At 41.3% G+C, this 24,061-nt stretch overlaps 1 protein-coding gene, 2 long non-coding RNA genes and 1 pseudogene across 3 annotated transcripts; 2 read left to right on the top strand and 2 right to left on the bottom strand.

Moving 5' to 3' along the window:
• Positions 1 to 1,448: 1,448 nt before the first annotated feature.
• On the top strand, positions 1,449 to 3,234 carry LOC131227002 (putative pectinesterase 63; annotated as a pseudogene).
• A 5,252-nt stretch (positions 3,235 to 8,486) lies between these two features.
• On the bottom strand, positions 8,487 to 8,909 carry LOC131227001 (auxin-responsive protein SAUR72-like). The gene has a single exon (XM_058222689.1). The coding sequence runs from the start codon at positions 8,907 to 8,909 to the stop codon at positions 8,487 to 8,489; it is 423 nt and encodes a 140-aa protein (XP_058078672.1).
• Positions 8,910 to 11,109: 2,200 nt separating this feature from the next.
• On the top strand, positions 11,110 to 12,328 carry LOC131227865 (uncharacterized). Its single transcript, XR_009162550.1, has 3 exons — positions 11,110 to 11,390; positions 11,835 to 11,853; positions 11,948 to 12,328. It is a non-coding gene; the product is annotated as an uncharacterized LOC131227865 (long non-coding RNA).
• Positions 12,329 to 14,589: 2,261 nt separating this feature from the next.
• Positions 14,590 to 16,726, bottom strand: LOC131227378 (uncharacterized). Its single transcript, XR_009162232.1, has 2 exons — positions 16,222 to 16,726; positions 14,590 to 14,879 (listed from the first exon to the last, which is right to left on the bottom strand). It is a non-coding gene; the product is annotated as an uncharacterized LOC131227378 (long non-coding RNA).
• Between the last annotated feature and the right edge of the window lie 7,335 nt (positions 16,727 to 24,061).

Below are 24,061 nucleotides of genomic sequence, written 5' to 3'. Positions count from 1 at the left end.
ATCAATAATTGGCGAGGAATCAATGGATACATCTTCAAGGCCAGACATGTCCTCTGAATATAGAGGACCTCCGGAAACTGAGCCTACACCATCAGGAGAAGCAACAGAATCCCCCCGTCTCTTTGTACCTGTAGGTCTATCTCCTAAGAATATTCCTAAGGTAAGTAATATTGGAACACCCTCATTTATAAATAATATAGATACTTCCGCTGGGTATACTTACCTTTCAGGCATAGTCGGGGCAAGCCACCAAATAGATATTCTCCAGACATTGAGGAAAGAAGGGCGAGATATCCAATTGCCAACTATGTTTCCACCGAAAAGTTACCTGAGCCTCTCAAGACATTCTCACATGAGCTTTCCGCATGTCATATTCCTACTATGGTTTAGTTAAGGAATGAAGAAGTATGACTTCTGTCAAAGTAATTCAGATCATACATTATTTCTAAAGCACCAACAGGACAAGGTAACAGCTTTAATCGTATATGTCGATGAAATGAGCATCACAGGGGATGATACAGAGAAAATCGCTAAGCTTCAGAAACAATTGGCAATCGAATTTGAGATGAAGAATTTGAGAGGACTTAAATATTTTTTAGGAATAGAGGTGGCTAGATCAAAGCAAGGTATATTTCTTTCCCCGCAAAAATATATATTGGATTTACTATGTGATGTTGGAATGTTGGATTGTAAGCCAGCAGATACTCCAATTGTTCAGAATTACAAGCTCGGAGAATATCCAAACCAAATGCCAACAGATAAAGGAAGATACCAGATGTTAGTTGGGAAACTTATTTACCTCTCACATACCCGCCCTAATATTGCTTATGCAGTAAGTGTTGTAAGTCAATTTATGCACCAACCTAATAAGAATCATATGGAAGCAGTGGTTCGGATTTTGTGATACTTAAAATCCTCCTCGAGAAAAGGACTTGTGTTTTCAAAAAATAACCATCTCAGAGTTAATGGTTATACAGACACAGATTGGGCGGGGAGCACCACAGACAGAAGATCCACCTCCGGCTATTTCATGTTTGTTGGGGGGAATCTTGTTATATGGAAGAGTAAGAAGAAAAAGGTGGTGGCATTATCAAGTGCGGAACCAGAGTTCCGTGGAATGGCTAAAGGACTCTGTGAACTTCTATGGCTCAGAAGACTTTTAACAGAAATTGGATTTACTCCTATGTCCGAAATGGACCTTTTTTGCGATAACAAGGCAGCTATCACAATTGCTCACAATCCTATCCAACATTATCGAACTTAACATGTGGAGATTGATAGACATTTTATTAAAGAAAATCTCGAAGCTACCTTTGTAAATCATGAATGAGAAATACACTTAAAAGCAACTGTGAGAACTAGCTTTTCTTCTCAACTTAGCGCTATCCACTGATGTTCCAATCCCTGCCAACTCAGCCGATCTCGACCGTTGGATCGCGGTCAACACCATGGCATTCAATGCTCGGACGGCTGAGATTGCAAGCGGGATCAACACCAATCTCGAACCCCGGTTGGTGGCAGCAGAGAACAAGAGACGGGTGATAATGGTGAGTCAAGATGGTAAGGGTGATTTCAAAACTGTCACCGATGCCGTTAAAAGCATCCCAGTGGGGAATTCACATCGCACAATTATAAAGATCGGGCCTGGGATTTATTAGGAGAAGGTGTTGGTGGATAGATCTCGGCCGTTCATCACATTTTATGGGGAGCCAGATGCAATGCCGACCATTTCATTCGATGGGACAGCTGCGAAGTATGGAACTATATACAGCCGGACGGTCGCAGTGGAGTCACACTTCTTCATGGCCGTCAATATCATCTTCGAGATCCGTTCTCTTGTTATTTATCATGTTCACGAAGTGGGCCCAACAGTGGATTTGAGATTCTAGGGCAAGTTGTGGGTAACAAAGCATTTCATGACGCCGGATTCATCACCTTTGGAATTCATTCATTTATTTATTTATTTTAAATTCCAGAACACAGCTCCAGAGCCAGCACAAGGAGGACAGGCAGTCGCAATACGGATATCTGGCGACAAGGCCGCTTTCTATAACTGCAAGTTCTATGGATGCCAAGACACTCTCTGCGATGACATAGGCCGTCATTTCTTCCAGGACTCTTTCATTCAGGGCACTGTTGATTTCATCTTCGGCAATGGAAGGTCCATCTATAAGGTACTCTCTCTCTCTCTCTCTCCCGAATCTCTAGATGCTCGAACCGAGTCGACTTAATGATTCAACTCATTTTTAATGGTGCCTATGTTGTGGATCATTGCAAAACTGTCAGCTACACTCAGTGGGAAAGGGTGCTATTGCAATCACGGCACAAGCAAGGAACAGCGTGGCTGACAAGAGCGGGTTCTCATTCCTCCACTGCAAAGTTACAGGCAGTGGTAATGTCTATTTGAGTCGGGCATGGAAGTAGAGCTCAAGAGTTGTGTTTGCATACTCGTACTTGGACAGCCTTGTAAACCCTAGAGGATGGGCCGATAAGGGATACTTAGACCGTCACCAGTAAGTTCACCCCACTCGATTTCTTCATTTATTATGAGCCACCTATTGTTTACACCCATCCATCTACGCTCTTTATATCTTCTTGCTTAATAAACAACGGGTTTTGGGCAGTATAGTCTCAAAACATGGTGACTCGACTTAAACTCGCCCGAGTCATATTGACTCAGTAAGATATCAAAATGCGTCACGAGGAAACTCACTTATTAATGTGACTTGGTTTTGACTTGGCAAGACCTATCAAGTTGGCAGTTACTCGATTCTTAACTTGTCCGAGTCAACTCGACACAGTAAGATCTCAACTGAGTCAGGAGAAAACTCTCTCCTGAATGTGACTCCGTTTTGACACGGGAGTTATCAATTGCCAGCAGAGGTGACCTGACTTGAAAATCGGCAATGTGAACTGGGCCGATGTGATATCGAGTCTGAGTCGCGAGGGAACTCATCTCCTGACTGTGACTCGGTCTAAGATATTCCACACTTTAAATTATTTTCACACATTTTTGCAGGACTGTATTCTACGGGGAATGCAAATGCATGCGACCAGGGTCGAGCACCAGCCAACGTGCGAGCTATGGCAAGGTCTTGACCAGTGCCCAAGCCAAGCCCTTCATCAGCATGACTTTCATCCGTGCTGCCACGTGGCTACTCCCTCTTCCCATGGTCTAGCGTCCCACCCAGCCGCTGGCTACTAAGCTGCGCACATGGCTCATGAAATGATTTTTTTTTTTTTTTTCAGAATGGTAAGAGCTCACCACCTGATACTCGTCATGCAACATGATTGATGTATATATCTATATTCGTAAAAGAAAATGTGGAAAAGATGATAATTACCACGATTGATGTGTGAATTTCTAGCCCTGAAAAGAAGTTATCTTCGACTCTAGGATCATCATTCCATTAGTGTAGATTAATTTGGGGGGTCATTTGATACTCTGGCAGAGTATGACTCTTGATACGCAGCCACTCAAAAATTATACACTTGGTATACATTAACCCAAATTATAAAGAATAAATTTTGGAACCTAAGTCCCAGTCCAAAAATTAGATTGGCTGAATAATCCTATCCTCTGATTCTTGCAATGTTCAGATAATATTAAATAACAGTAATTTTTGGTTTGTGATACATCAGAACTGGGGCCCATAATTTGTACAGTTTAATTTGAATGGTAGGCCATGCATACAATTTCTAGATAAATGACAAAGTGTCAATATCCATCAAAATCTGTCAGAGCATCCACGTTTTCCTCATATTTTTTTCAATGACCTACCCATTGTGGGGCCCATGACTTGAACGGTCCATGTTGGCTTACATGTATGGCCCATATAGTGCACTGTACACCTACTGTTTACAATTGCAAACTTCAAAAGCAGTTTATATGCACTTATATTACAAGGCATGAGAAACGATCCATAGCTCAAAGAGGGCTACATGTGGTGCTGTTAGTTGTATCAGAACTCTTGTACAGTTTAACTGACTGATCGAGACCGTCCATTTGGTCCAGTACACATTTCATTAGGTATAGTGCAAAAGTCACGTTGTTCAGATAATTCCCACCATCAGATCCAGTATGCTATAAATTGTATGGTCATGATCCTTTTATAAAGCAAGAGAACATTTTGTGCTGGAGAAAAATGATGCATAACTTCTTTTCTATCGTAGAAGTCTTTAAAATCTTTACGCGAAGACTAATCATAAGAGTCATTAGGATCGAGAGATATCTGAACTTTCATTTCATAATTAATAATACTATAGGTTTTAGTCAGTCATAGATGATAAGTTATTAAATTTTTATTGGCTAATGACAATTCTAAAAAATATATATATCATTTCATCTGAATCAGTACCTCTCATCTGCAACACACGAGAGGTCATAGGAGGGTTTTTTTTTTTTTTTTTTTTTAAAGCCACAAGGTGTGAGCCATACCCCACCAATGCAGAGCTGCGTTTTAGGGATCATCAAATCTAAGCCATCTGGCCTCCTCACCTTAGCTAAGGACCAACTAGGCCTAAAAATCCCATTTTCAGCATTTTGAGTTCGGCTTGCATAGGACTACTGGTTTGAATAGTCAACCCACCAATATAAAAAATTAAAATTATAATATATATATATATATATATATATATATATATATATAAGGCCCAGAACATACTAAGTGGGTTTTTGGGAAAATACCAAATTTCTGATAGATATGAAACTGAAGCCCAATGTAACCCATAGGCTTCAAGACTCAGCGCAAAGCAGGTTGAATATAACAGGACGGGCTAGGCCAGTCGCCACCAATAGATTGAGAAGGCCATTAACAGAACACATTTCAACGTGGGAAACATGTGCAAGATCTGGACAATTCATTAGGTGGGTTCCACAGAGAACATGAGCTGATCCAAAAACCAAATTGGTCCAGTCCTCAGGTGGGCCACACATATAACCGTGATTTCATTTTTTAATATTGATTTCTCTCGTACGAATCACCTGTCCGATGAGTGAACAAAGTCTGATATTTTGGCTAGGGCCTTCGATGATGCTATACAAAAACTTACAATTCGGGCAGATCTTCCACAATAAAAGGGGGAAGAGCGTGCCTATCGTAAATCATACTCTAGTATGGAGAAAGTAAAATCTACCCCTAACCAATCCTAGCCCCCTTTGATCTAGAACGAGCTCTCATCAGGATAGGAGAGGAAGGTCAGCCATTGCTGAGAAGACCCTGTTTAACTGACTGGCGCTGCCCAAATGGGCTAGACCGTCCGCCACTCTATTTACCTCTCTCGGAATGTGTTCAACTGAGACACAAATGAAGCCCCGAATGGATTCGAACCGCTTCTTCCAGTGATTGATGGTCCATGGGACTCGCCTCCCCGTGGAGAAAAGGGCAACCACCTCTTTCACGCCACTTTCCACCTCTACCTTGTTTAGGGCTTGACCCAAGCATATACTGAGCCCTTCCACCACCGTTATGACTTCGGCTAGAAAATTGGTGCCAACACCGTAGCCTTTGGAGAAGGCAAAGATGAGATTGCCTCTCTCATCTCTACACACTGCCCCGCTACCCAATGGACCTGGGTTTCTCCTGAATGTTCCATCTACATTCAGCTTTACCCATCCCTCCTTCGGTTCTGTACATCTGATTGGGGGGAGCCCGAAGTCTCTGATAGCCTCCTCACTTATCTAATCTCTGCTTGGAGTGAACGGGAAAGAGCATGCAATAAGGGAGAACCATCTTCGGATTCTTAGAATGGATTGGTCGGTCCTCACTGATATTTTGGCCAGGGCCTCATATCGACTCCAGTGGTACAGATATTGCACATGCATGCTACAATTCCCTCTCCGATGTCTACCAAGCAAATCCCCTTACCCTTTTCTAAGTCTCCAAACCAAGTGAGAAAACTCTGTAAATCAAAATCTTTAATTTCTGTTCCCTGACAACTGATTTTTACAAGTTACATTGGATAATTAACCATCCACTAAATATCCACCTACCCAATACTCATATAATATTAAATAAATATAATTTTTGGTCTGTGATACAGTAGAACTGGGCCATTAAATTTCCACAGTTTTTTTTTTTTTTTTTGGCAATGACCTACCCATTGTGGGGCCTAGAGTTGGGCATCGGACCGAGTCGGATCGGATTAGGTCCAACTCGATTCGATCCGAATCTATATAGGCTGACCCGAACTCGATCCGATCCTGGACTGAGTTTGGGATATCTGACTCGAACCGAACCGATGCACAATTGGCCTGAGTCGAACCGAGTCCGACTTAGTCAAGGAAACCGACTCGGATCAAATTTTTTAATGGTGAAAATCATTATCCTCGCTGCTATTTTCCGTGTAGTCCATTTGAGCTTTAGATATGATTGAATTTTTTTTTTTCCAAATGCTCTAAAATGATAACGAAAAATGGATAAATGGTATGGATATAATAAATACATCATTGTGGGGCCCATGTAATTTTGATCTCATTTGAGTTGTTCGCACAACTCGAAGCTCGAGGCGCGTCGCTGTGTTGATGTGCACAGCATGAAAGTGCAGCTGTATAACACGGAGCTCAAGGTGCGTAGCTGTGTTGACGTGCATTACTGTATTGACGTTAGCAAGTTCTGTGGGTCTGATCATGGGGTATGTGTTATATCCAAACCGTCCATTCATTTGGCGAGCTTGTATTAAGGCCTGAGACGAAAAATAAGATGGATCCAACTATCAAGTGGACCACACGAATTGTTTAATGGTGAAACTCATTATCTCTGCTGCTATTTGTGGTGTGGTCCAGATGATCTTTAGATATTATTCATTTTTTAGATAATACTCTATAATGATCTCTAAAAATATATGAATGTTGTAGATATAATAAATACATTACTGTGGGGCCCATATAACTTTGATCTCCTTTGAACCGTTCGTACAACTCGAAGCTCGAGGAATGTCAATACTTGTCTTCGCACGGAAGTGGATTTCCTGCGAAAGCCTTTCGCAGGAAGTTCCTGCGCTCGAAACTTAGGTGGGGTCTACCATGATGTTTGTGAGAAATCCACCCCGTCCAAACATTTTTTGAGATCATTTTAGGACTTGAGACCAAAATTGAGTAGGATCCAAGACTCAAGTGGGCCGCACTAGAGGAAAATGTGTGTAGGGAAATTCTTGCCATTGAAACGTTCCTTGGGTCGAAAGTGATGCTTATATGCCATCTATACCATTTATAACTTCATTCTTATTGCGATGAAATGAAAAAACAAATATTATCCTGATTCAAAGCTTATGTGGCCACATGAATATTTCAACTGTTAACATTCAATACTCACGTTTTTGGCCCATCTGAGTATTTGATACGGTTCATTTTTTGCCATAAGTCCTAAAATGAGCTCGCAAAACGGATGAATGGAGTGGATTTCTCAAAAACATCACATTGGGCCCCACTTAAGTTCCCAGCGCAGGAACTTCCTGCAAAAGGCTCTCGTAGGGAATCCCCATCCTCTTCGCATGACACGTACCTATAGCAGCTATATAGCTGGTGTGTGGTACTGAGTAAACTCTGTTGGGGTCCACCGTGAATGCATATGGTTTATCCACTCTGTATCGAGTCGAATAAGATCAGATCGAATCGAATCCATTCGGATCGGGTTTCGGATCAGATCGGTTCGAATTGACCACCATCCGAACTCAATCCGAAAAATATTTAGATCTGAATGGCCCAACTCGATCCGCACCGATCCAGGCCGTTGGTTCGATTCGGATCAGGTCGGATCCACCAGATTGGATCAGACATGCCCAACTCTAATGGGGCCCATGATTTGAATGGGCCATGTTGGCTTACATGAATTACCCATATATGGTCGATGTATGCATGATTACAATATTCCACATGTTCCGCGAGATTATGATATAATTCTTCTATAGGCACGTTCTTGACCATCCAATTTAGAGGGTATTGGATTCAATGGTGGGAATCATCTGACCAACGTGATATTTGCATGATAGCAAAAGAAATGTTTTCTGGACCTAATGAACAGTCCCGATCAGTCAGTTGAACCATGCAAGAGTTCTGATGCAAGTAAGATATACAGAACTCTATTTGATCGTGCCAATAGAGATAGGGTACGATCAAATATCTTATCCATCTACTTATTGGCCCATCATGGATGACTTGTAGTTTCAGCAACCATCTCATCCATAGGTCCAAAAATGGGTGGCTAGAAAACAAACCCAAACTTATGGATTGATCAGGCTATCCCATCGGTCTGATTTTAGAATGCTAACCCAGGAGATGTGTTATGGACTTAATGGACCGTCTGGATCAATCGACCCAAGTTTCAAATGCATCTAGCTAGGGGAACTAATTGTGCTCCCAGAGACTTTGTTTATTTCTCCATAGATATAAATCATTCACATCCTATGGGGGCATGGATTATATCTACATCTTAAACCCTAGAGAAAAAATTTCAGGGTGAGCTAAACTAACCATCATGGAGAAAACCTCAATTTCTAACCATAATCATCTTCCAATTAGCTCTACTAAGCATGCATTCCTCGAAGATCTTCGCATCATATGGAATCGTAAGAACGCCGGGGTTACGGAAGCCATATTCGTCGGCAGATTTGCTAAGAAGCTCGATGAAATCTGCGTCGCTGAGCGAAGTTCGATGGACCATGAACCGCTTCATCTTGTCATCTACGCCCACGTGTACTGGAATGTATCCCTTTGGGACCGAATACGATCTTTTCTGATGCCTACTTACATGGCCTAAGAAAATTCTACTGAGTTTACTAGCTCCAACTCCCATTACCAGACTTCTATGGAACCTGAACTGCTCCAAATGAGACCCGTTGCTATATAAAACCATGATTTCCTTACCGCCTACACTGGAATTATTCAAGGATAGTGACATGGACATGGACATTTAACCACTGACTAAGGATCATTTTCAGATAGGATCGACCACATACATTCGAAGGTGTGGATTAATTCTACTCATACATCATAGGGGTCCACACAACTTCAAGTTGTGGTAACTACCATTTATTCGAATACATATAGAGCTGGGCATCGAGTCGAGTCGGACCGAGTTAAGGCTGATCCGACTCGATCCGCGTGGTTTTGAAATAGGCCTGACCCGAACTCCCCGACTCAGTACCGAGTCCTTCATGCCTGACCCGATCCAAGTCCGGGTCTAACCTGGACTAATCCGGACCGAGTCCGACCAGGTCAAGATTACCAAGTTGGGTCAAGTTGGTACTAGATCGAATCAAGAGGGGTGTGTGTGTGTGTGTGTGTGTGTGTGTGTGTGTGTGTGTGAGAGAGAGAGAGAGAGAGAGAGAGAAATGAGGGTGGTGATGGCGGTGGGTGGCTGCCAAGCTTGGAAGAGGAGGGAGGGAGGGAGGGAGGGAGGGAGTGGAGAGGAGAGGAGAGAGATAAAGAGAGGAGGAGGGTGGTAATTGTGGTGGGTGGTTGTCGGGCTTGAGGGAGGGAGGGAGAGTTTTGGTCGGGATCGGGATCGGGATTGGATGCGGCGGGTAGGGTTAGAGATACTTAGAAATTAGGATTTTTTTATTATATATATACTCGAATCCGAGTCGAGTCTAATTTCAAATCGAGACAAGTCTGACCGAATCGAATCATCGGGTAACTCGGACTCGACTCGATTTGAGTTCGGATTGGGTGAAGACTACTCGATTCGACTAATTTGCCCATTTGGATCAGATCGAGTTGGGTCTAATGAGTCGGACGAGTCAATTTGCCCCGTCCCCGGCTCTAAATACATACAAAGTAGAGCTCATAGTTAAATGATCCATTCATAGATCGCACTGTCCATCACGCATTTTAGAAAGAAAATAAATATTAAAAAATGCAGTTCACCTTCGATCAGCTAGAAAATGCCAAATTTCTATAGCTGGGTTCTTATATTGGGGAGTCTCGATGCACACGTACGCCATCCACTGTGAAGCCCTTCGTATCAATGGCTAGGATCATCAAACTATGAGAACCACTCGATTCTATTATACGTTCTATTTTGTGTAACTTGTGGTGATGATAATGTGAGGCTTGAAATGATTTTTTTTTTTTTCTTCTTTTTCTTTTTTAAATATTCTTAGGCTAGATTCATGGATGGAATTATTTGAGAGAGGGATGTGCTTGCCGTGCCCAAACGGATGATTGAAGCGTGTGAATTGTCTTACTCTTCTGTCAGTTGTTAATAATAAAGTTCCTTGTCGTTGCTAAGAATTTTCTTGATAGCTTGTCAGTGGTCTTGGCCGTTCATCATCCACCTACTTCTTCTAATGTGAATGCGAAGAGCGAGCACCATAAATTAGCTAACTCAGCTAACAAAGCAATGTCTCCAGGAAGCGGATTGCGTGGCGTGCACCACACCGTCACCATGTTGGCTTATTGACGTCACCAAGTTTTGGCTTCAAAATTAGCCACATCTAAATCTCAAGTGGGCCACACCACAGAAAACAATGGGGACAATGATTCTCACCGTTGAAGTTTTCAATGGTAGACATTCAATACCCACTGCTTTTTATAGGGTGGTCCATTCGAGTTTCGGATCTGCCTCTTCTTTTTAGCTCATGACCTAAAATAATCTCCTAAAATGGATGGACACTGTGGATATAACACATAAATCAAGGCGGGCCCATAGAACTTGGTGACGTCAACACAGAGTCCTTTAATCTAAATCAGTGGAGGCATCATAACCTGTTTAGAAGAACAAAAATCATTGAGATTGCAACCTATAATATCCAAAGAAGAGTATGCAATTGCTTGCATGTTCAGGTAAGCAAACAACTCCAGAGCATGTAAGCATGCTGCAGAAAGCAAGTTCCAGCTAAACGGATTATATATATATATATATATATATATATATATATATATATGGGATAAGGTACTATACGCTCGACCTTACCATAGCACTCCGTAAGGTCGAGCGCTGTTAGCTTCCTGGCCGTCGGATGGAGGCGATTGCATCCAACGGCTGATATTTTAACGTCACTTGGACCAGGGAAACCGGTGATACCGGTTTCATTGTGGCCGAGCGTGTACACGGCCGTTTAAAAGGGTGTTTTTCCCTGGCCATCCAGCCCTTTTTCTCTCCCTAAACTTCTACGAGCAGCCATCTCCCTCAATCCCTGCCACCAGACGCCCTTTGCAGCCTCTCTCTCTCTCTCTCTCTCTCTCTCTCTCTCTCTCTCTCTCTCTCTCTCTCTCTCTCTCTCTCTCTCTCAATGCAACCCTGGCCGTGCAGCCCTCTCTCTCCCTTCTTCAATCCCTCCCTCAACGAAGCAACCATAGCATGGGTCCAGATCTGGATCTGGATTCAACGGTTCTGGCTCGGGATTTGGACATGATTCAGGATCAGGAAGCGGTTATAGGTCAGGCTGTGGTAAGGGTTCAGGATCTGGATCAGGGTATGGATATGGGTTTGGTTCTGGATCTAGATGCAAATCTAGGTCAGGTTTTTTTTTTTTTTTGGTGAAGATTATGATTTTCAGTGTTGGATTGGTAACATTGTGCAAGTAGCATTTGAGCAACGTAATCATTTTTTATTTTTATTTTTATTTTGAAATGGATATATATGCTCTCAAATAGTTGAAATGTGTTTAGCGTCTTAATGGCCAGATTGGAAATTTTGATGGAATCTCGAGTTTCAACATCTTAGTAATTCCTATTGGTATGATGTTAAGTTCTGTTACTATTGTTGTTATTGTTTTGTTATTAATTGAAACAGAATAGTTATTGCTATAAAAATGGATTTTTATTATTTATTTATTTTTTGTGTTTTTCTTTATGCTTCAAATGATTAACTGGTACGTTGATTTTTTGGCAGTCATATCTTTCCATATCAGGTTAGAAAAGGTGATGGAATCTAGCTTCTGTATTAATTGTGCTATTCAATCCTAAGCTTGTATTAATTGTGCTTATGTATAAATTGTGCTGCAGTGGGTAGGTCTCATCCATGATAGGGTGGGACACTCAATTCTTCTGTCCTCATGCTGTTCTCCTAATGTCATTTTCCTCCAAAATCCTAAGCTTGTATCCTTCCTATAATAAAAACACCTAGGGAAATTGTTCTTAGTATGTGATCTGTGCTAATTGTGCTACTCGGTCCAATCAGACTACTCTAATCCAGCAGCAAATCTTTGCTAATTGTGCTACTCAATCCAATGAGACTACTCTAATCCAGCAGCAAATCTGTATTAATTATGCTATTCAATCCAATCAGACTACTCTAATCTGGCAAGGTAGATCGGAAATAGACAACAAGGTGGTTTTTGGATTGCAAGTTAATTTACATAAGCTACTTATGCCTCAAGCAGCTTATTTTGGTTACTAAGGCTTGAAGCCTATATATGGGCTGCAGGCCATACATATGATACTATAGATGATGTGAATATTTTGAATATTGATTGGCTTTAGCCTAGGAGAGTGATGCTAGTATCTATTGGTGCGATTTATATCATATTAACATCAACATTATAAGGAAAGTCTATCATTAGAATTTGGAGTATTAGTTGGGTTTTCAAGACTATCCAAAATGCAATATCCAAATCTTAGTTGTAATCCTTCCAACAAGGTTCCATTCTTGCTTCGAATCATGCTTTGAAATTGTGCTACTGCTGCAGCTTCATAGCTGTTTATACCTACTAACATTTTAAAATAGATGCTTCCCTGCTCCCGCACCAAATCTGTTGCCACTTCACTTCATGCCTTGTGCAACTATAATTCAAATGGAGTTACTAATGACTAAGACCAGCACATACCAAGGCAATAGCAGTTCATTGGTCAAGAATCTTAATATAGGATTCTCCCCTATTCGTGGCAGAAGTAATTAATGCTTTCATCAGTTATTTGCATATCAGAAGTCTTTATGCTATTCTAGATTTTACTTCTTGGATCTAGAGTTTTGTCAGTATGACTTCAGATCTTTCCAAAAAAAAAAAAAGTTTTGTCAGTATGAACCTGGTGATGGTCCTATGGAATGAGATGTTCAACTGAGGCTTTCTGTTCTGTTTTCAGGGTTTTACATATCCAGTTCGAACTCATTTTCTGGAAGTTACTAGTTATAGGTTGACTATATACAATCAGATTGATGATTATGGGAAAGAAGAGAAGTGGAGAATGCAGAAACAGGTCTTTGCTTTCATTGATGTTGAGAAACTTGGATCCATCACATTTAAACAGGTAATCTACTTGATTTTGTGCCATTTGATAAATGTCATTTCTCGTAGAGGTTCCTTAAAAGAGTTCTACAAAATTCACTTTTTGGTCTTTTTTATTTTTTGAAACTATTTGGAATTTGAAAAAAAAAAATTGCTTCACACAAATCACTACATCCATTTGTAAAGTTTTCAAAGAAGCTTGACATGAACTGAAGGCAAGAATCTTTTATTGTGAAAACAATATCAAATCATCTGTGATCAGCATTACTTGTGTGCTTTCGTTAACTGTTCCTGTGACAACAGGCATATCACACGAAGAGGAAACCTTGACGAAATTGCCTACATGATGAGCTGCACTTCTATTGGACATGGCAAAACACCCAATCATTCAGCCATTTTGTTGGTTGGATATCTTTGATAGATCACTTTCTACAAATTGCATGGATTAGGAGATCCTAGCCACCAAGATGATGGATCATTTGCACTATTGTAGACCAAGCTGATCCAGCAGTTCACCCTACAAGCACATCAAGAAGGATTACTAAAATCATGAAAATTCCATAAGACTTTATCTGGGCTCTGAGCCATTTTATCTGCCAGTGATTTAGGTAATCAGTTCAGTTCCAATTGGAATTCTGATTTCATTTGGAATTTTAATTTCATTGTTGTATATTTCTTTAGTCTATTGATTGGGTTTTCTTCTATCTTCATTACTTCCGTTTTCTCAATCCCTTCTTCTTTGTTTTGGCAGATTAAACAGAGAAGAAAAGAAGGAAAAGTTAAAAAAGAATAAAAATAAACACTAAGTTGTCTACTCCCTATCTTTTGTTGTGGTTTTTTCTTTCTTTTTTTTCGTGGATTATTTCCCTTTTTCTCAAGTTCATCCTTACTGTCATGGGTTTGTAAGCCATGAAGTCTTTATCTGTATTTGCTTAGATGAGTTGATCAATCAGGGCATTTACTAGCAATGGGAAGAGACGTCACATTTTTATATAAAAACAGGAAATAGCTACGGATATTAGCCGTAGCTTCTTTTGAGCATATTGCTACGGATTTCCTACTACTTTTAGCTACACATATTATCCGTAGCTATCTGTACAATTCGCTGCTTCATATGTTGGGAGCCACCACTTTAAATTTCCAAACTATACATATTTATGGAAATTTGATATTTTACCTTTGCTAAAATGGGTCCCATGTGATCAGGAATCAAATCCCAAAATTGGACAAGTTGAAGTTGTGCACAAAAGTTCCATGCAAAAATTTATACATGCACATTAAGCATGCCCTACCTTATGGATTTTGGAGTGCATACATAGGACTACCAAGGTCACTTGACGAAACATCCAAAAGTTTCCCCATACGAGCAGGAGGTACGCCCAAAATTGGCCAGACCCATTTCTCCACTGCACTTCCAGCACAGTTTCTCCAAAATTATTGTACAACTTTATAATAAAAATTATATATATTTACAACAATAAGTTTACAATGGTCTGAATACATGAAAAATAAACAAATAAATCCTCTATGCTCCACTCCTTTTTTAAGCATGCATGATGCATGGCGCAGACCACAGAGCATGTCATGATGCATGACCAAGCAACAGAACTGGGATCTTTGGCTTGTTCAGAGAGGCAAAGCGTTTTGTAAGTTTGGGGTTTCTTTGTTTGAATTACTTTGAGAGAGTTCACTCCCTATTTGCTCCAGATAACCTGATGGAAGTGAACAAAATAAAATATCATTATTTCAGTACCAAATAAATTTAGGCATCAAACTAAAATGCACAAATTACATTTTGCAGTGTGAAACTTTAAATTGCAACAGTCAAGCATACCTACAAAATCCATGAAACAGTTTAAAAGTGCCAAGTCCAACAGATTCTTGGAAAATTTGGTGACTCTCTTGTAGGCAAAGCAAAGTAAAAAAACATAAATTAAAAACCCAACCAACCCTTTTGGAAAGATCTCAGTTCCCTCTGAAGTGTTGTTTTCATCCCATCAAGAAGAACACAGAACCAGAAAGAAAAAGAAAAAGAAATCCCAGATATCGGAAGGGCTCCTTGCCTTAGGTGGGTTGCTATGCTGTTTCTCATGATTTATCAACTAAACAGTACTGCTTTTAATTACAGTGGGTGGCTTTCGAAATGTTCTAGTAATTGGTGCTGATGTGCTTTCCCGATATGTAGATTGGAAAGATAGACGTACTTGTATCATCTTTGGTGACGCTGCTGGTGCAGTATTAGTACAGGTCCCTGGCTCTTTAATACTAAAGATGCATTTGTATGCACATGCAGTATTAGCACAGGTACCTGGCTCTTTAACATTTCTTCCATCAGATATTATTTACTTTGATTTTGGTTTTCATATCCTTATCTCGTCCATGAAACTAGCTTCCAAAAATGATAATAATAATATTAATAAAACTAAACTAAACTAAACAAGGTCTGAAACTTGAGTCAGGCCTACTGCTACCATAAACATCTTGAAATGACAGCTTTGTAGCTATTTCAGTTAGGATTAGGATCCCAAATCTTCCAATCTTCACCATCTGAGGGAATTTAAACTCTGTAGTTTGGATTCATACATTTGATTTCTTCTTGAGTAGGTGTACCCAGAACCTGCAGACACAAGCAAAATGAACTTGTAATATTTCCTGAAGATAACAACATTCTCATCCAATAGTAATAGTTTTTTTTTTTTTTTTCTAGTGCATGGACTCCAAAAACACTTACCTTGATTATCTCTACAAGTTACTGAACTCCACTCTCTCCAGGGAAGAGAGGCTAGCAAATTTTGCAAGGCCGAAAAAAGAAAAACAAAAAAGATGAGTCTTTATTTCTGACATTATCTATACCAAGTGCATTGAAGCATTTTCCCAGTGTGCAGAACAGATATGGAATGCAATTAAGAAAAGAGAAGAAAGCGTATACATATACATAAATGAACGGATCTGGAATCAAGTCACATTTCTTTTATCGGTGACGAGAATGCCATCATAATAACAAATAGTCAACTACAGTAACACAACTAAACTGCAGCACATATTTACACATACCTCAACATGTGTCTCATTAATTTTACGTTTCCGGTAAACCATCCATTGGGTCTATTCAGATCTTGCCCAATTGATGAATGGACCAACCTGCTCTTTGGACTAGCAAATTCTGATTTGTATCCCCCGCATTCGGTTGCCCAAATTCATTAGTCGTAATGACCCTCTTCAATGAAGTCTTCTCATTTAATTCTCGATCTCGCGTAGGACCTCTCTTCTTGAAAATTCGAAACTTGTTCCCTTTTCTTTATAACTCTAGATACTTTGGTCGGATGGTTTTATCTACACCTTCCCTACAAGTTGGTTTCCATTATTCAAGCACCTGCCAACCCACATCCTACATTTGCAATGATGAAGTGTGCAGGACCCCATTCCATCACCCACCCAAATTGTAAACCGGATGCTTGTAGGCTCACCCACGGCAAACAGGCACCGGTACTGTTGTGTCAATAAAAGCAGATATATACGATACAATAAAAACAACTTACAGAGAGCAAAAAATGATGGAGAACTGAAATCTTGGGAAGGAATACATGCAGAACAGATGGAATTTCAGGGGACATAAGATAATTCGGAACTGAAATCTTGTATGTCAATCCAGAATTCCAAAACTTTCAGTGGATGGAGCCTACTGCAAAAATCACTCTGATCAGAAGGTATGAACCATTCAATAGATGCAGTTTTATTACTACGACCCTTTTGTGTTAACCATCCGTTTTAAGGCTAGGATCATCCAATTCCAATCAGTGTAACATTTGGAGTATGCTCTATCCTAAATGGGGCCCACAATTTGGATGGTCTGGATTTTAAGATGGTGGAAATGTGCACCATAGTCTAGCAGTTCTTTCTAGACTGGAAGTGAAAACCCAAAGAGACAAAAATGTATACTATATTGAGAAAGATCTGCAACAGTAAATAAATTTGTGATTCCAGAAATAGTAGAGAGAGAGAGAGAGAGAGAGAGAGAGAGAGAGAGACGCACATTGTCTTGATCAATTTCTTTTGATCATATAATCAAGGTGGACCTCGCTTAAACCAAACTCACGGCAGGCATGTTGAAGTTCATCAATTGTTATGTAACCACTGCCATCTTTGTCGAAAAAACAAAAAGCAGATATCAAATTCTCCTCTCTCCATCTTGTTCAAATGCACTGTAGCAGCAAGAATTTCGCCATAATCTATGGTGCCACTGTTGTCAATGTCAGCCTGTCCAATTCCAAACATAATCATATGAAGTTTGGTTAGTTCACAAGTATCTAAGTTATCTTTAAAAGTTTAACAAAGAAATACATAAATGCACACTTGAGTGTTTGAACCAGTGTTTTAAATAGGGAATAACATGTAGTGTTTACCCCTCTGAAGTGTGAAGCGGAAGCTGCTACTTTTATATTTTTAATCAAAATTTTAGGGAAGAAAAAAGGGCAAGGAGTAAATATAAAGATAAAAACAGTAACGGAACGGATATAATATTGTTGTTCGTATTACTTCACTAAAATCATTGAAAACATTTACTAATTTTTAGTGAAAATAGCCAAATGTAACAAAAGGAAATCATTAAAGACATTAATTGATCTTTACTTATTTAAGTGAAAAATAACATGTAGCGGACCCTACAGAGCGTGCAGCATAGGTAACGTAGTGTATCGCATAGCTTGTAGTGTAAGCTGCAGGTCACTTGCTATTTTCATGAGCAATGTAGCACAAAACTAGGCTATGCTACGTAGCATAAGCTATTTAAAACACTGGTTTGACAAAGCACTTGCATGTAGTGCAATCAGCCTCATCAATAGAGCACTGGAGATTTTATAGGGTTGAGTTGGATTAAATCACGAAACTTCAGTGAAAAAATTAGAGATCTTTCCTAGTAATCAAAACGAGGAAGTATCCCTTGAACTGCAGTTACATTTCTTTCAAATCCTACTTCAACATGAAATAACTGCAATTTGGAGCCCAAACCTTCGATATGAACGCTGAAGATGGAAAATTGCAAGCTTGTTATGTCTGTTCTCTGAGATTATTTTGCAGTTCAATTGGAAAATACTAGGAGACATTTAACTACAAATTGAGGGCTACTGCTTATTATGAATACTAGGAGACGTCATTATTTCTCGTCATTTCCTCTTAATTGTTAAAATGAATAATAATGATTCAGCATTCATATTATATTAGTATTCTCGATTAAACTCAATGTTCATAATTTATCTGATTTGTGCACAGCCAAACACAGCCTGAGATTCACTATCGAATTGAATTGAAATTTCAGTCCACCAAAGTGGAAATAATCAAATTTTGATTTGCAATTTATCATTCATATTGAGGGGCTTGGCACCAAATTGCACTTACGGTGATTTCAAGTTGGACTCGAAAGGAATGTAACTCAAGGGAAGTTCCACATTATGAGAAACATCACTAATTTATATCATTCCCTCTAGATTAGATTGAACATTCAACAGTTCCAATTCAATTCAATAGCACATCCAAACACACCTTAATGGTCAAAAGAATGTATTGCCAAATCACAGTTGGCAGCAACAAGGGACGCTTGCATTTGGGGAGGCATGGAAATGGAACCCAAACTAAGCAGTCTTTTGTTATCATGCTTTCTATTGCTCCAAATCAGACATCAGATACGTACAACATCCTGAATATCCAAGGTATTCCGTATCGGTAACGGTGGCCGTAACAGTCACCACCATTACCGATACAGGTATTGGCTGTAACGGCCGATACGGGGGCGTAACGACTGTTTCGACTGTTACGGGGGTAATGGTTATTATGCCCCATAACGGCCGATATGGTCCCAAACAATCAACTGCACTGTTTCACCCCTGTATCGCGTAACGGTCATGGCCATTACCTATACGTATCGCCTTTTACGGGCGTATCGTAACGAATGTGGAACACCTTGTGAATATCTTACTAGCAATTTGCACAAGCCTGCAGTAGCAATCTTAAAAATATCCAGCCCACTTTTGAGCTGAATTTGGGCTGAAGGCCTACAATTTGACGCTTGGGCATGAGTTTTAAGGCCCAATCACTTAGGCAGGATTTGGTTTGTATATGCATGGAGGCCCACATGAATGATAGCCTGGTCTGGTCCACTTAGATAACTCAGTCAGAATGGATACTTGACTAGTTGGTCAGGCTGCGCTTGTACCTAGATGCTTATCTAGTGGAACAGGCCTGGGATTGGGTATCTAGAACATGGATCAGGCTTGGGTTAAGCCTCAGCCCAGACCAGCTGATGTAGAGTGGGTCGCGGACAGTGACATGGCTAAGATGGATCAGAAAAGGTCCGGTCGACGACAGAAGTGATCCAGACAATCGAACCTTAAATCGGGCGTATCTTGCAATCCAGGATGAGTTATCTGACGTAAAATATATGATTTTGGGGTAGAACGAGCTACTTTAGCCAACTAACCCGCTACGTCGGGTTGCGCAGCTCGGAATTGCGAAAAACCCTTGGATCGATGGTCGTTTCCCTGTTTTAATTTCGTTTTTACTATAAATAGTAAGTTTTAGTTTGATTATAACTCTTCATCTGTCAGGCTTTAGGAGTTGCGCCCAACGTGAAAAGAGCTTAGAATAATTAGGAGAACGGGTTGGTGAAGCCAAATAGGACACTTACTATTTTTGGCCGAAAACCTTGCACACTAGTAGACATCACGACCGTCTATAAATAGTAAGTCTACTATTTATAGTGAGTCGCGGATTCTAAGAGTTTGAGTTGTAGTTTGATTCTAATTTCTTTCCCATTGCTTGGTACCCCTATTTAAAGGGTTGTAAACTCGTTTTTATTCATCAATCAATCAATTTCAAATTTCTTAGAATTTATTTCTATTTTCTGCTTTCTTTTCTCGTGGATTCGAGAAGTCTCTGTGAGGAGTCCAGAGAAGCTCCGTGGACTCGGAGTAGTTATCCTTATCACGTTCATCCCTGCGTCAATTGGTATCAGAGCGAGGATTCCCCTGGGGCCGATGGCAAACAACGAAGGTATGAATCAAAATTCTGTGGACGGTGATCTAGGGATTCATTATCTTTCGGAAAGAATGGAAGCTTTCCACCGGGAGAGTCAGTTGACCATGCAAGGGCTGCAGGCAACTCTCGACCGTCTTGCGGATGCGCTACTTCCGCCCCGAGCCCTAGGCGGTGCTCCACCACCCATGGTGGCTCCACCACCCATGGTTGCTGTACGACACAACCCCGATTTTCGTAGAGCACTACCAGTGGCAAATCGTAGGGCTACACCAGATGATTCAAGTTCTAGCGACGAGGACCTTAATAAGGGTTTTGCTCGACGATCAATCCATGGAGGTGATCATCTAGTTCGTGCTGAAAGAGACTATCGAGGTAAGGCTGAACTTCCTAGTTTTAACGGTTTATTACGTATAGAAGATTTTCTCGATTGGCTAGCCGAAGTAGAGAGATATTTTGATTACATGGACGTGCTAGATCATAAAAGGGTAAAATTGGTAGCGTTTAAATTAAAATCTGGTGCTTCTGCATGGTGGGAACAATTACAACTCTCACGAGCCCGCCAGAACAAGGCACCCATCTCATCATGGCCACGGATGAGATGTCTTCTTCGATCACGATTTCTCCCCAGTGATTATGAGCAGATATTATTCCAGCAATATCAAAATTGCAGACAAGGAAATCGAACTGTCACAGATTACACTGAAGAATTTCAACGGTTGGCTACACGAAACGATCTGTCAGAATCTGAGTCACAGAAGGTGGCACGATTTATAGGTGGGTTGCGACCGATAATTCAGGATCGAGTTCAGATGTACCCAGTCGGGACCGTGGATGAAGCAGTTCAATTAGCGGGTAGGGCAAAAACACAACTTGCAAGAGCTCCTGCTCGTCCATATCCTTCAAATCGACCCCCCATGACGGGTTCCACGCAGGATCCAGTGCTGCCACGAGGAAAAGACCCAGTACCTCAACTTCCTACAACCGCAAACCGTGATACGGGGAGTGGCTCATCTAGACCTCAACGTGCAGCACCCACAACAGCAGGTCCGAGTAGGATTCCAAATCCTTATACTCGGCCAAGGTCGAACAATTGTTACCGCTGTGGCCAACCAGGCCACTTATCAAACACTTGTCCTCAACGTCCCGCAGCGCACTTGACTATAAACGAAGGGGGCACTGAAGATGAGGCCGCAGAAGAAGACCATCACTTTGATGAACATGAACAAACCACTGAAGAAATAGCAGGTGGCGATGAAGTGACGGGCGAGGATCGTGGCGAATTTCTAGTTGTGAGGCGATTACTGTATGCCCCACGAAAGGAATTACATCCACAGCGACACAACATATTTCGTACTCGGTGCACCGTCAACGAAAAGGTCTGTGATGTGATCATAGACAGTGGTAGTAGCAAAAACATCGTCTCAAGAGTAATGGTGGACAAGTTGCGACTACCAACGATGAAACATCCTTCCCCATACTCTATTGGCTGGATAAAAAAGGTGAATGAGACCAAGGTAACTGAACAATGCACTATCTCGTTTTCAATTGGCAAAAATTATAAGGATCAAATACTTTGTGACGTGGTCGATATAGAAGCTTGTCATATGTTACTCGGTCGACCCTGGCAGTCGGACCGTGATGCGACCCATCGGGGACGAGATAATGTCTACGTATTTGTCATGGATAGTCGAAAAATAATCCTTGCCCCTATGGCACCAGAGGACCACCCTGAAGCCTCTAAAGTGGAGGGGAGTTCTCTCTTGACCATTCGAAATTTCATGGAGGAATCTAAGGAAACTGGCGAGGTATACGCCGTAGTAGTGAAGGGCGAGGAAGAGGAACCCTCAAACATCCCTCCAAGTTTAAGACTGTTGCTAAACGAATTCAAAGAAGTCTGGCCTGAGGATTTACCTGATGGATTGCCCCCCATGAGGGACATCCAACATCACATAGACCTCGTCCCTGGGGCTAGCCTGTCCAATCGCCCTCATTATCGGATGAGTCCGAAGGAGTGCGAGATACTTCAGGGGCAAGTGGAGGAATTGATCCGTAAGGGTCTCTTGAGAGAGAGCATGAGCCCATGTGCCGTACCAGCATTATTAACGCTAAAAAAAGATGGAAGCTGGCGCATGTGTGTCGACAGCCGAGCAATCAATAAAATTACCATCAAATATCGATTTCCAATACCACGGTTGGACGACATGCTCGATATGTTAGAAGGGGCCAAGGTGTTCTCTAAACTAGATCTAAGGACCGGGTACCATCAGATTCGTATTCGACCTAGTGATGAGTGAAAAACGGCATTCAAGACAAAGGAAGGGTTGTATGAGTGGCTGGTCATGCCCTTCGGCCTATCGAACGCACCAAGTACTTTTATGCGTTTAATGAATCAAGTTCTAAAACCGTTCACTGGCCGATTTATGGTAGTATATTTTGATGACATATTGATATATAGCCAGGATGAGGCAGAGTACAGGAAACATCTCAGGCAAGTACTACAGGTCCTACAACTTAACAAGTTGTACCTCAACTTGAAGAAGTGTAGTTTTTTAACTAACAGCCTATTGTTTCTGGGATTTATTGTAACGTCCACAGGCATTCGTGTGGACGATGAAAAGGTGCGAGCTATTAGGGAATGGCCGATCCCGACAAACATTCATGAGGTGAGGAGTTTTCACGGGTTGGCGACTTTCTATCGTCGATTTGTGCGAGATTTTAGCACCATAGTCGCGCCTATAACAGATTGCATGAAGAAAGGACCGTTCCAGTGGACCGATAAAGCTGATAAGAGCTTTCATGAGATCAAGCATCGTTTGTCTACAACACTAGTCTTGATGCTTCCTAATTTCGACAAATTGTTTGAGGTTGAGTGTGATGCTTCATACGTCGGAATTGGAGGAGTATTATCACAAGAAGGCAGGCGGGAGCTAGAAGCTCAGCGAAGCCCGAAAAAGGTGGTCGACTTATGAGCTTGAGTTACACGCAGGTTCAATCTTTGCGACATTGGCGGCATTATCTGATTCAAAGAGAGTTTGTTTTGTACACTGACCATCAAGCATTAAAATTTATTAATAGTCAGACTAACGTGAATCGTGTACATGCTAGATGGGTTGCGTTTTTACAGGAATTCACGTTCGTTCTGAAGCACAAGTCAGGGCAGCAGAACAAGGTGGCTGATGCACTTAGCCGTCGTGCATCACTACTAGTTACAATGAGCAACGAGGTAGTTGGCTTCGACTGTCTCAAGGAGCTGTATGCCGAGGATGAGGACTTCAAAGATTCTTGGATGAAGTGTCAAGATATACAAGACGGTTTTCTCTTCAAAGGGAATCGATTGTGCATCCCCCAAAGTTCTCTGAGGGAGCAGATTATTCAAGAGCTACATGGAGGTGGCCTTCCTGGACACCTGGGACGAGACAAGACACGAGCTCTTGTGGAAGAGCGGTATTACTGGCCGCAGTTAGTACGCGATGTGGGAAAAGCCGTACAACGTTGTCATGTTTGTCAGACTTCCAAGGGGCAATCTCAGAATACGGGCCTCTACACCCCGTTACCTGTGCCTAACGGTCCTTGGGAGGATTTATCAATGGACTTCGTACTTGGTCTCCCACGAACACAACGCGGCATGGATTCAGTGTTCGTGGTGGTAGATCGTTTCTCAAAGATGGCGCACTTTATCCCATGCAAGAAGACCCTCGATGCAACACACGTGGCGAATTTATTTTTCAGGGAGGTCGTTCGGCTATACGGGGTCCCCAAGACCATTACTTCCGATCGTGAAACGAAGTTCATTAGCCACTTTTGGCGAACTTTATGGAATCGATTCGATACACGACTTCAATTCAGCAGTGCTTACCACCCACAG

This window comes from Magnolia sinica, chromosome 15 (assembly GCF_029962835.1).
Source record: "Magnolia sinica isolate HGM2019 chromosome 15, MsV1, whole genome shotgun sequence".
In the NCBI taxonomy this organism is placed as follows: domain Eukaryota; kingdom Viridiplantae; phylum Streptophyta; class Magnoliopsida; order Magnoliales; family Magnoliaceae; genus Magnolia; species Magnolia sinica.
Note: the sequence above shows the minus strand (reverse complement) of the source record. Positions and strands in the feature narration are given on the sequence as shown.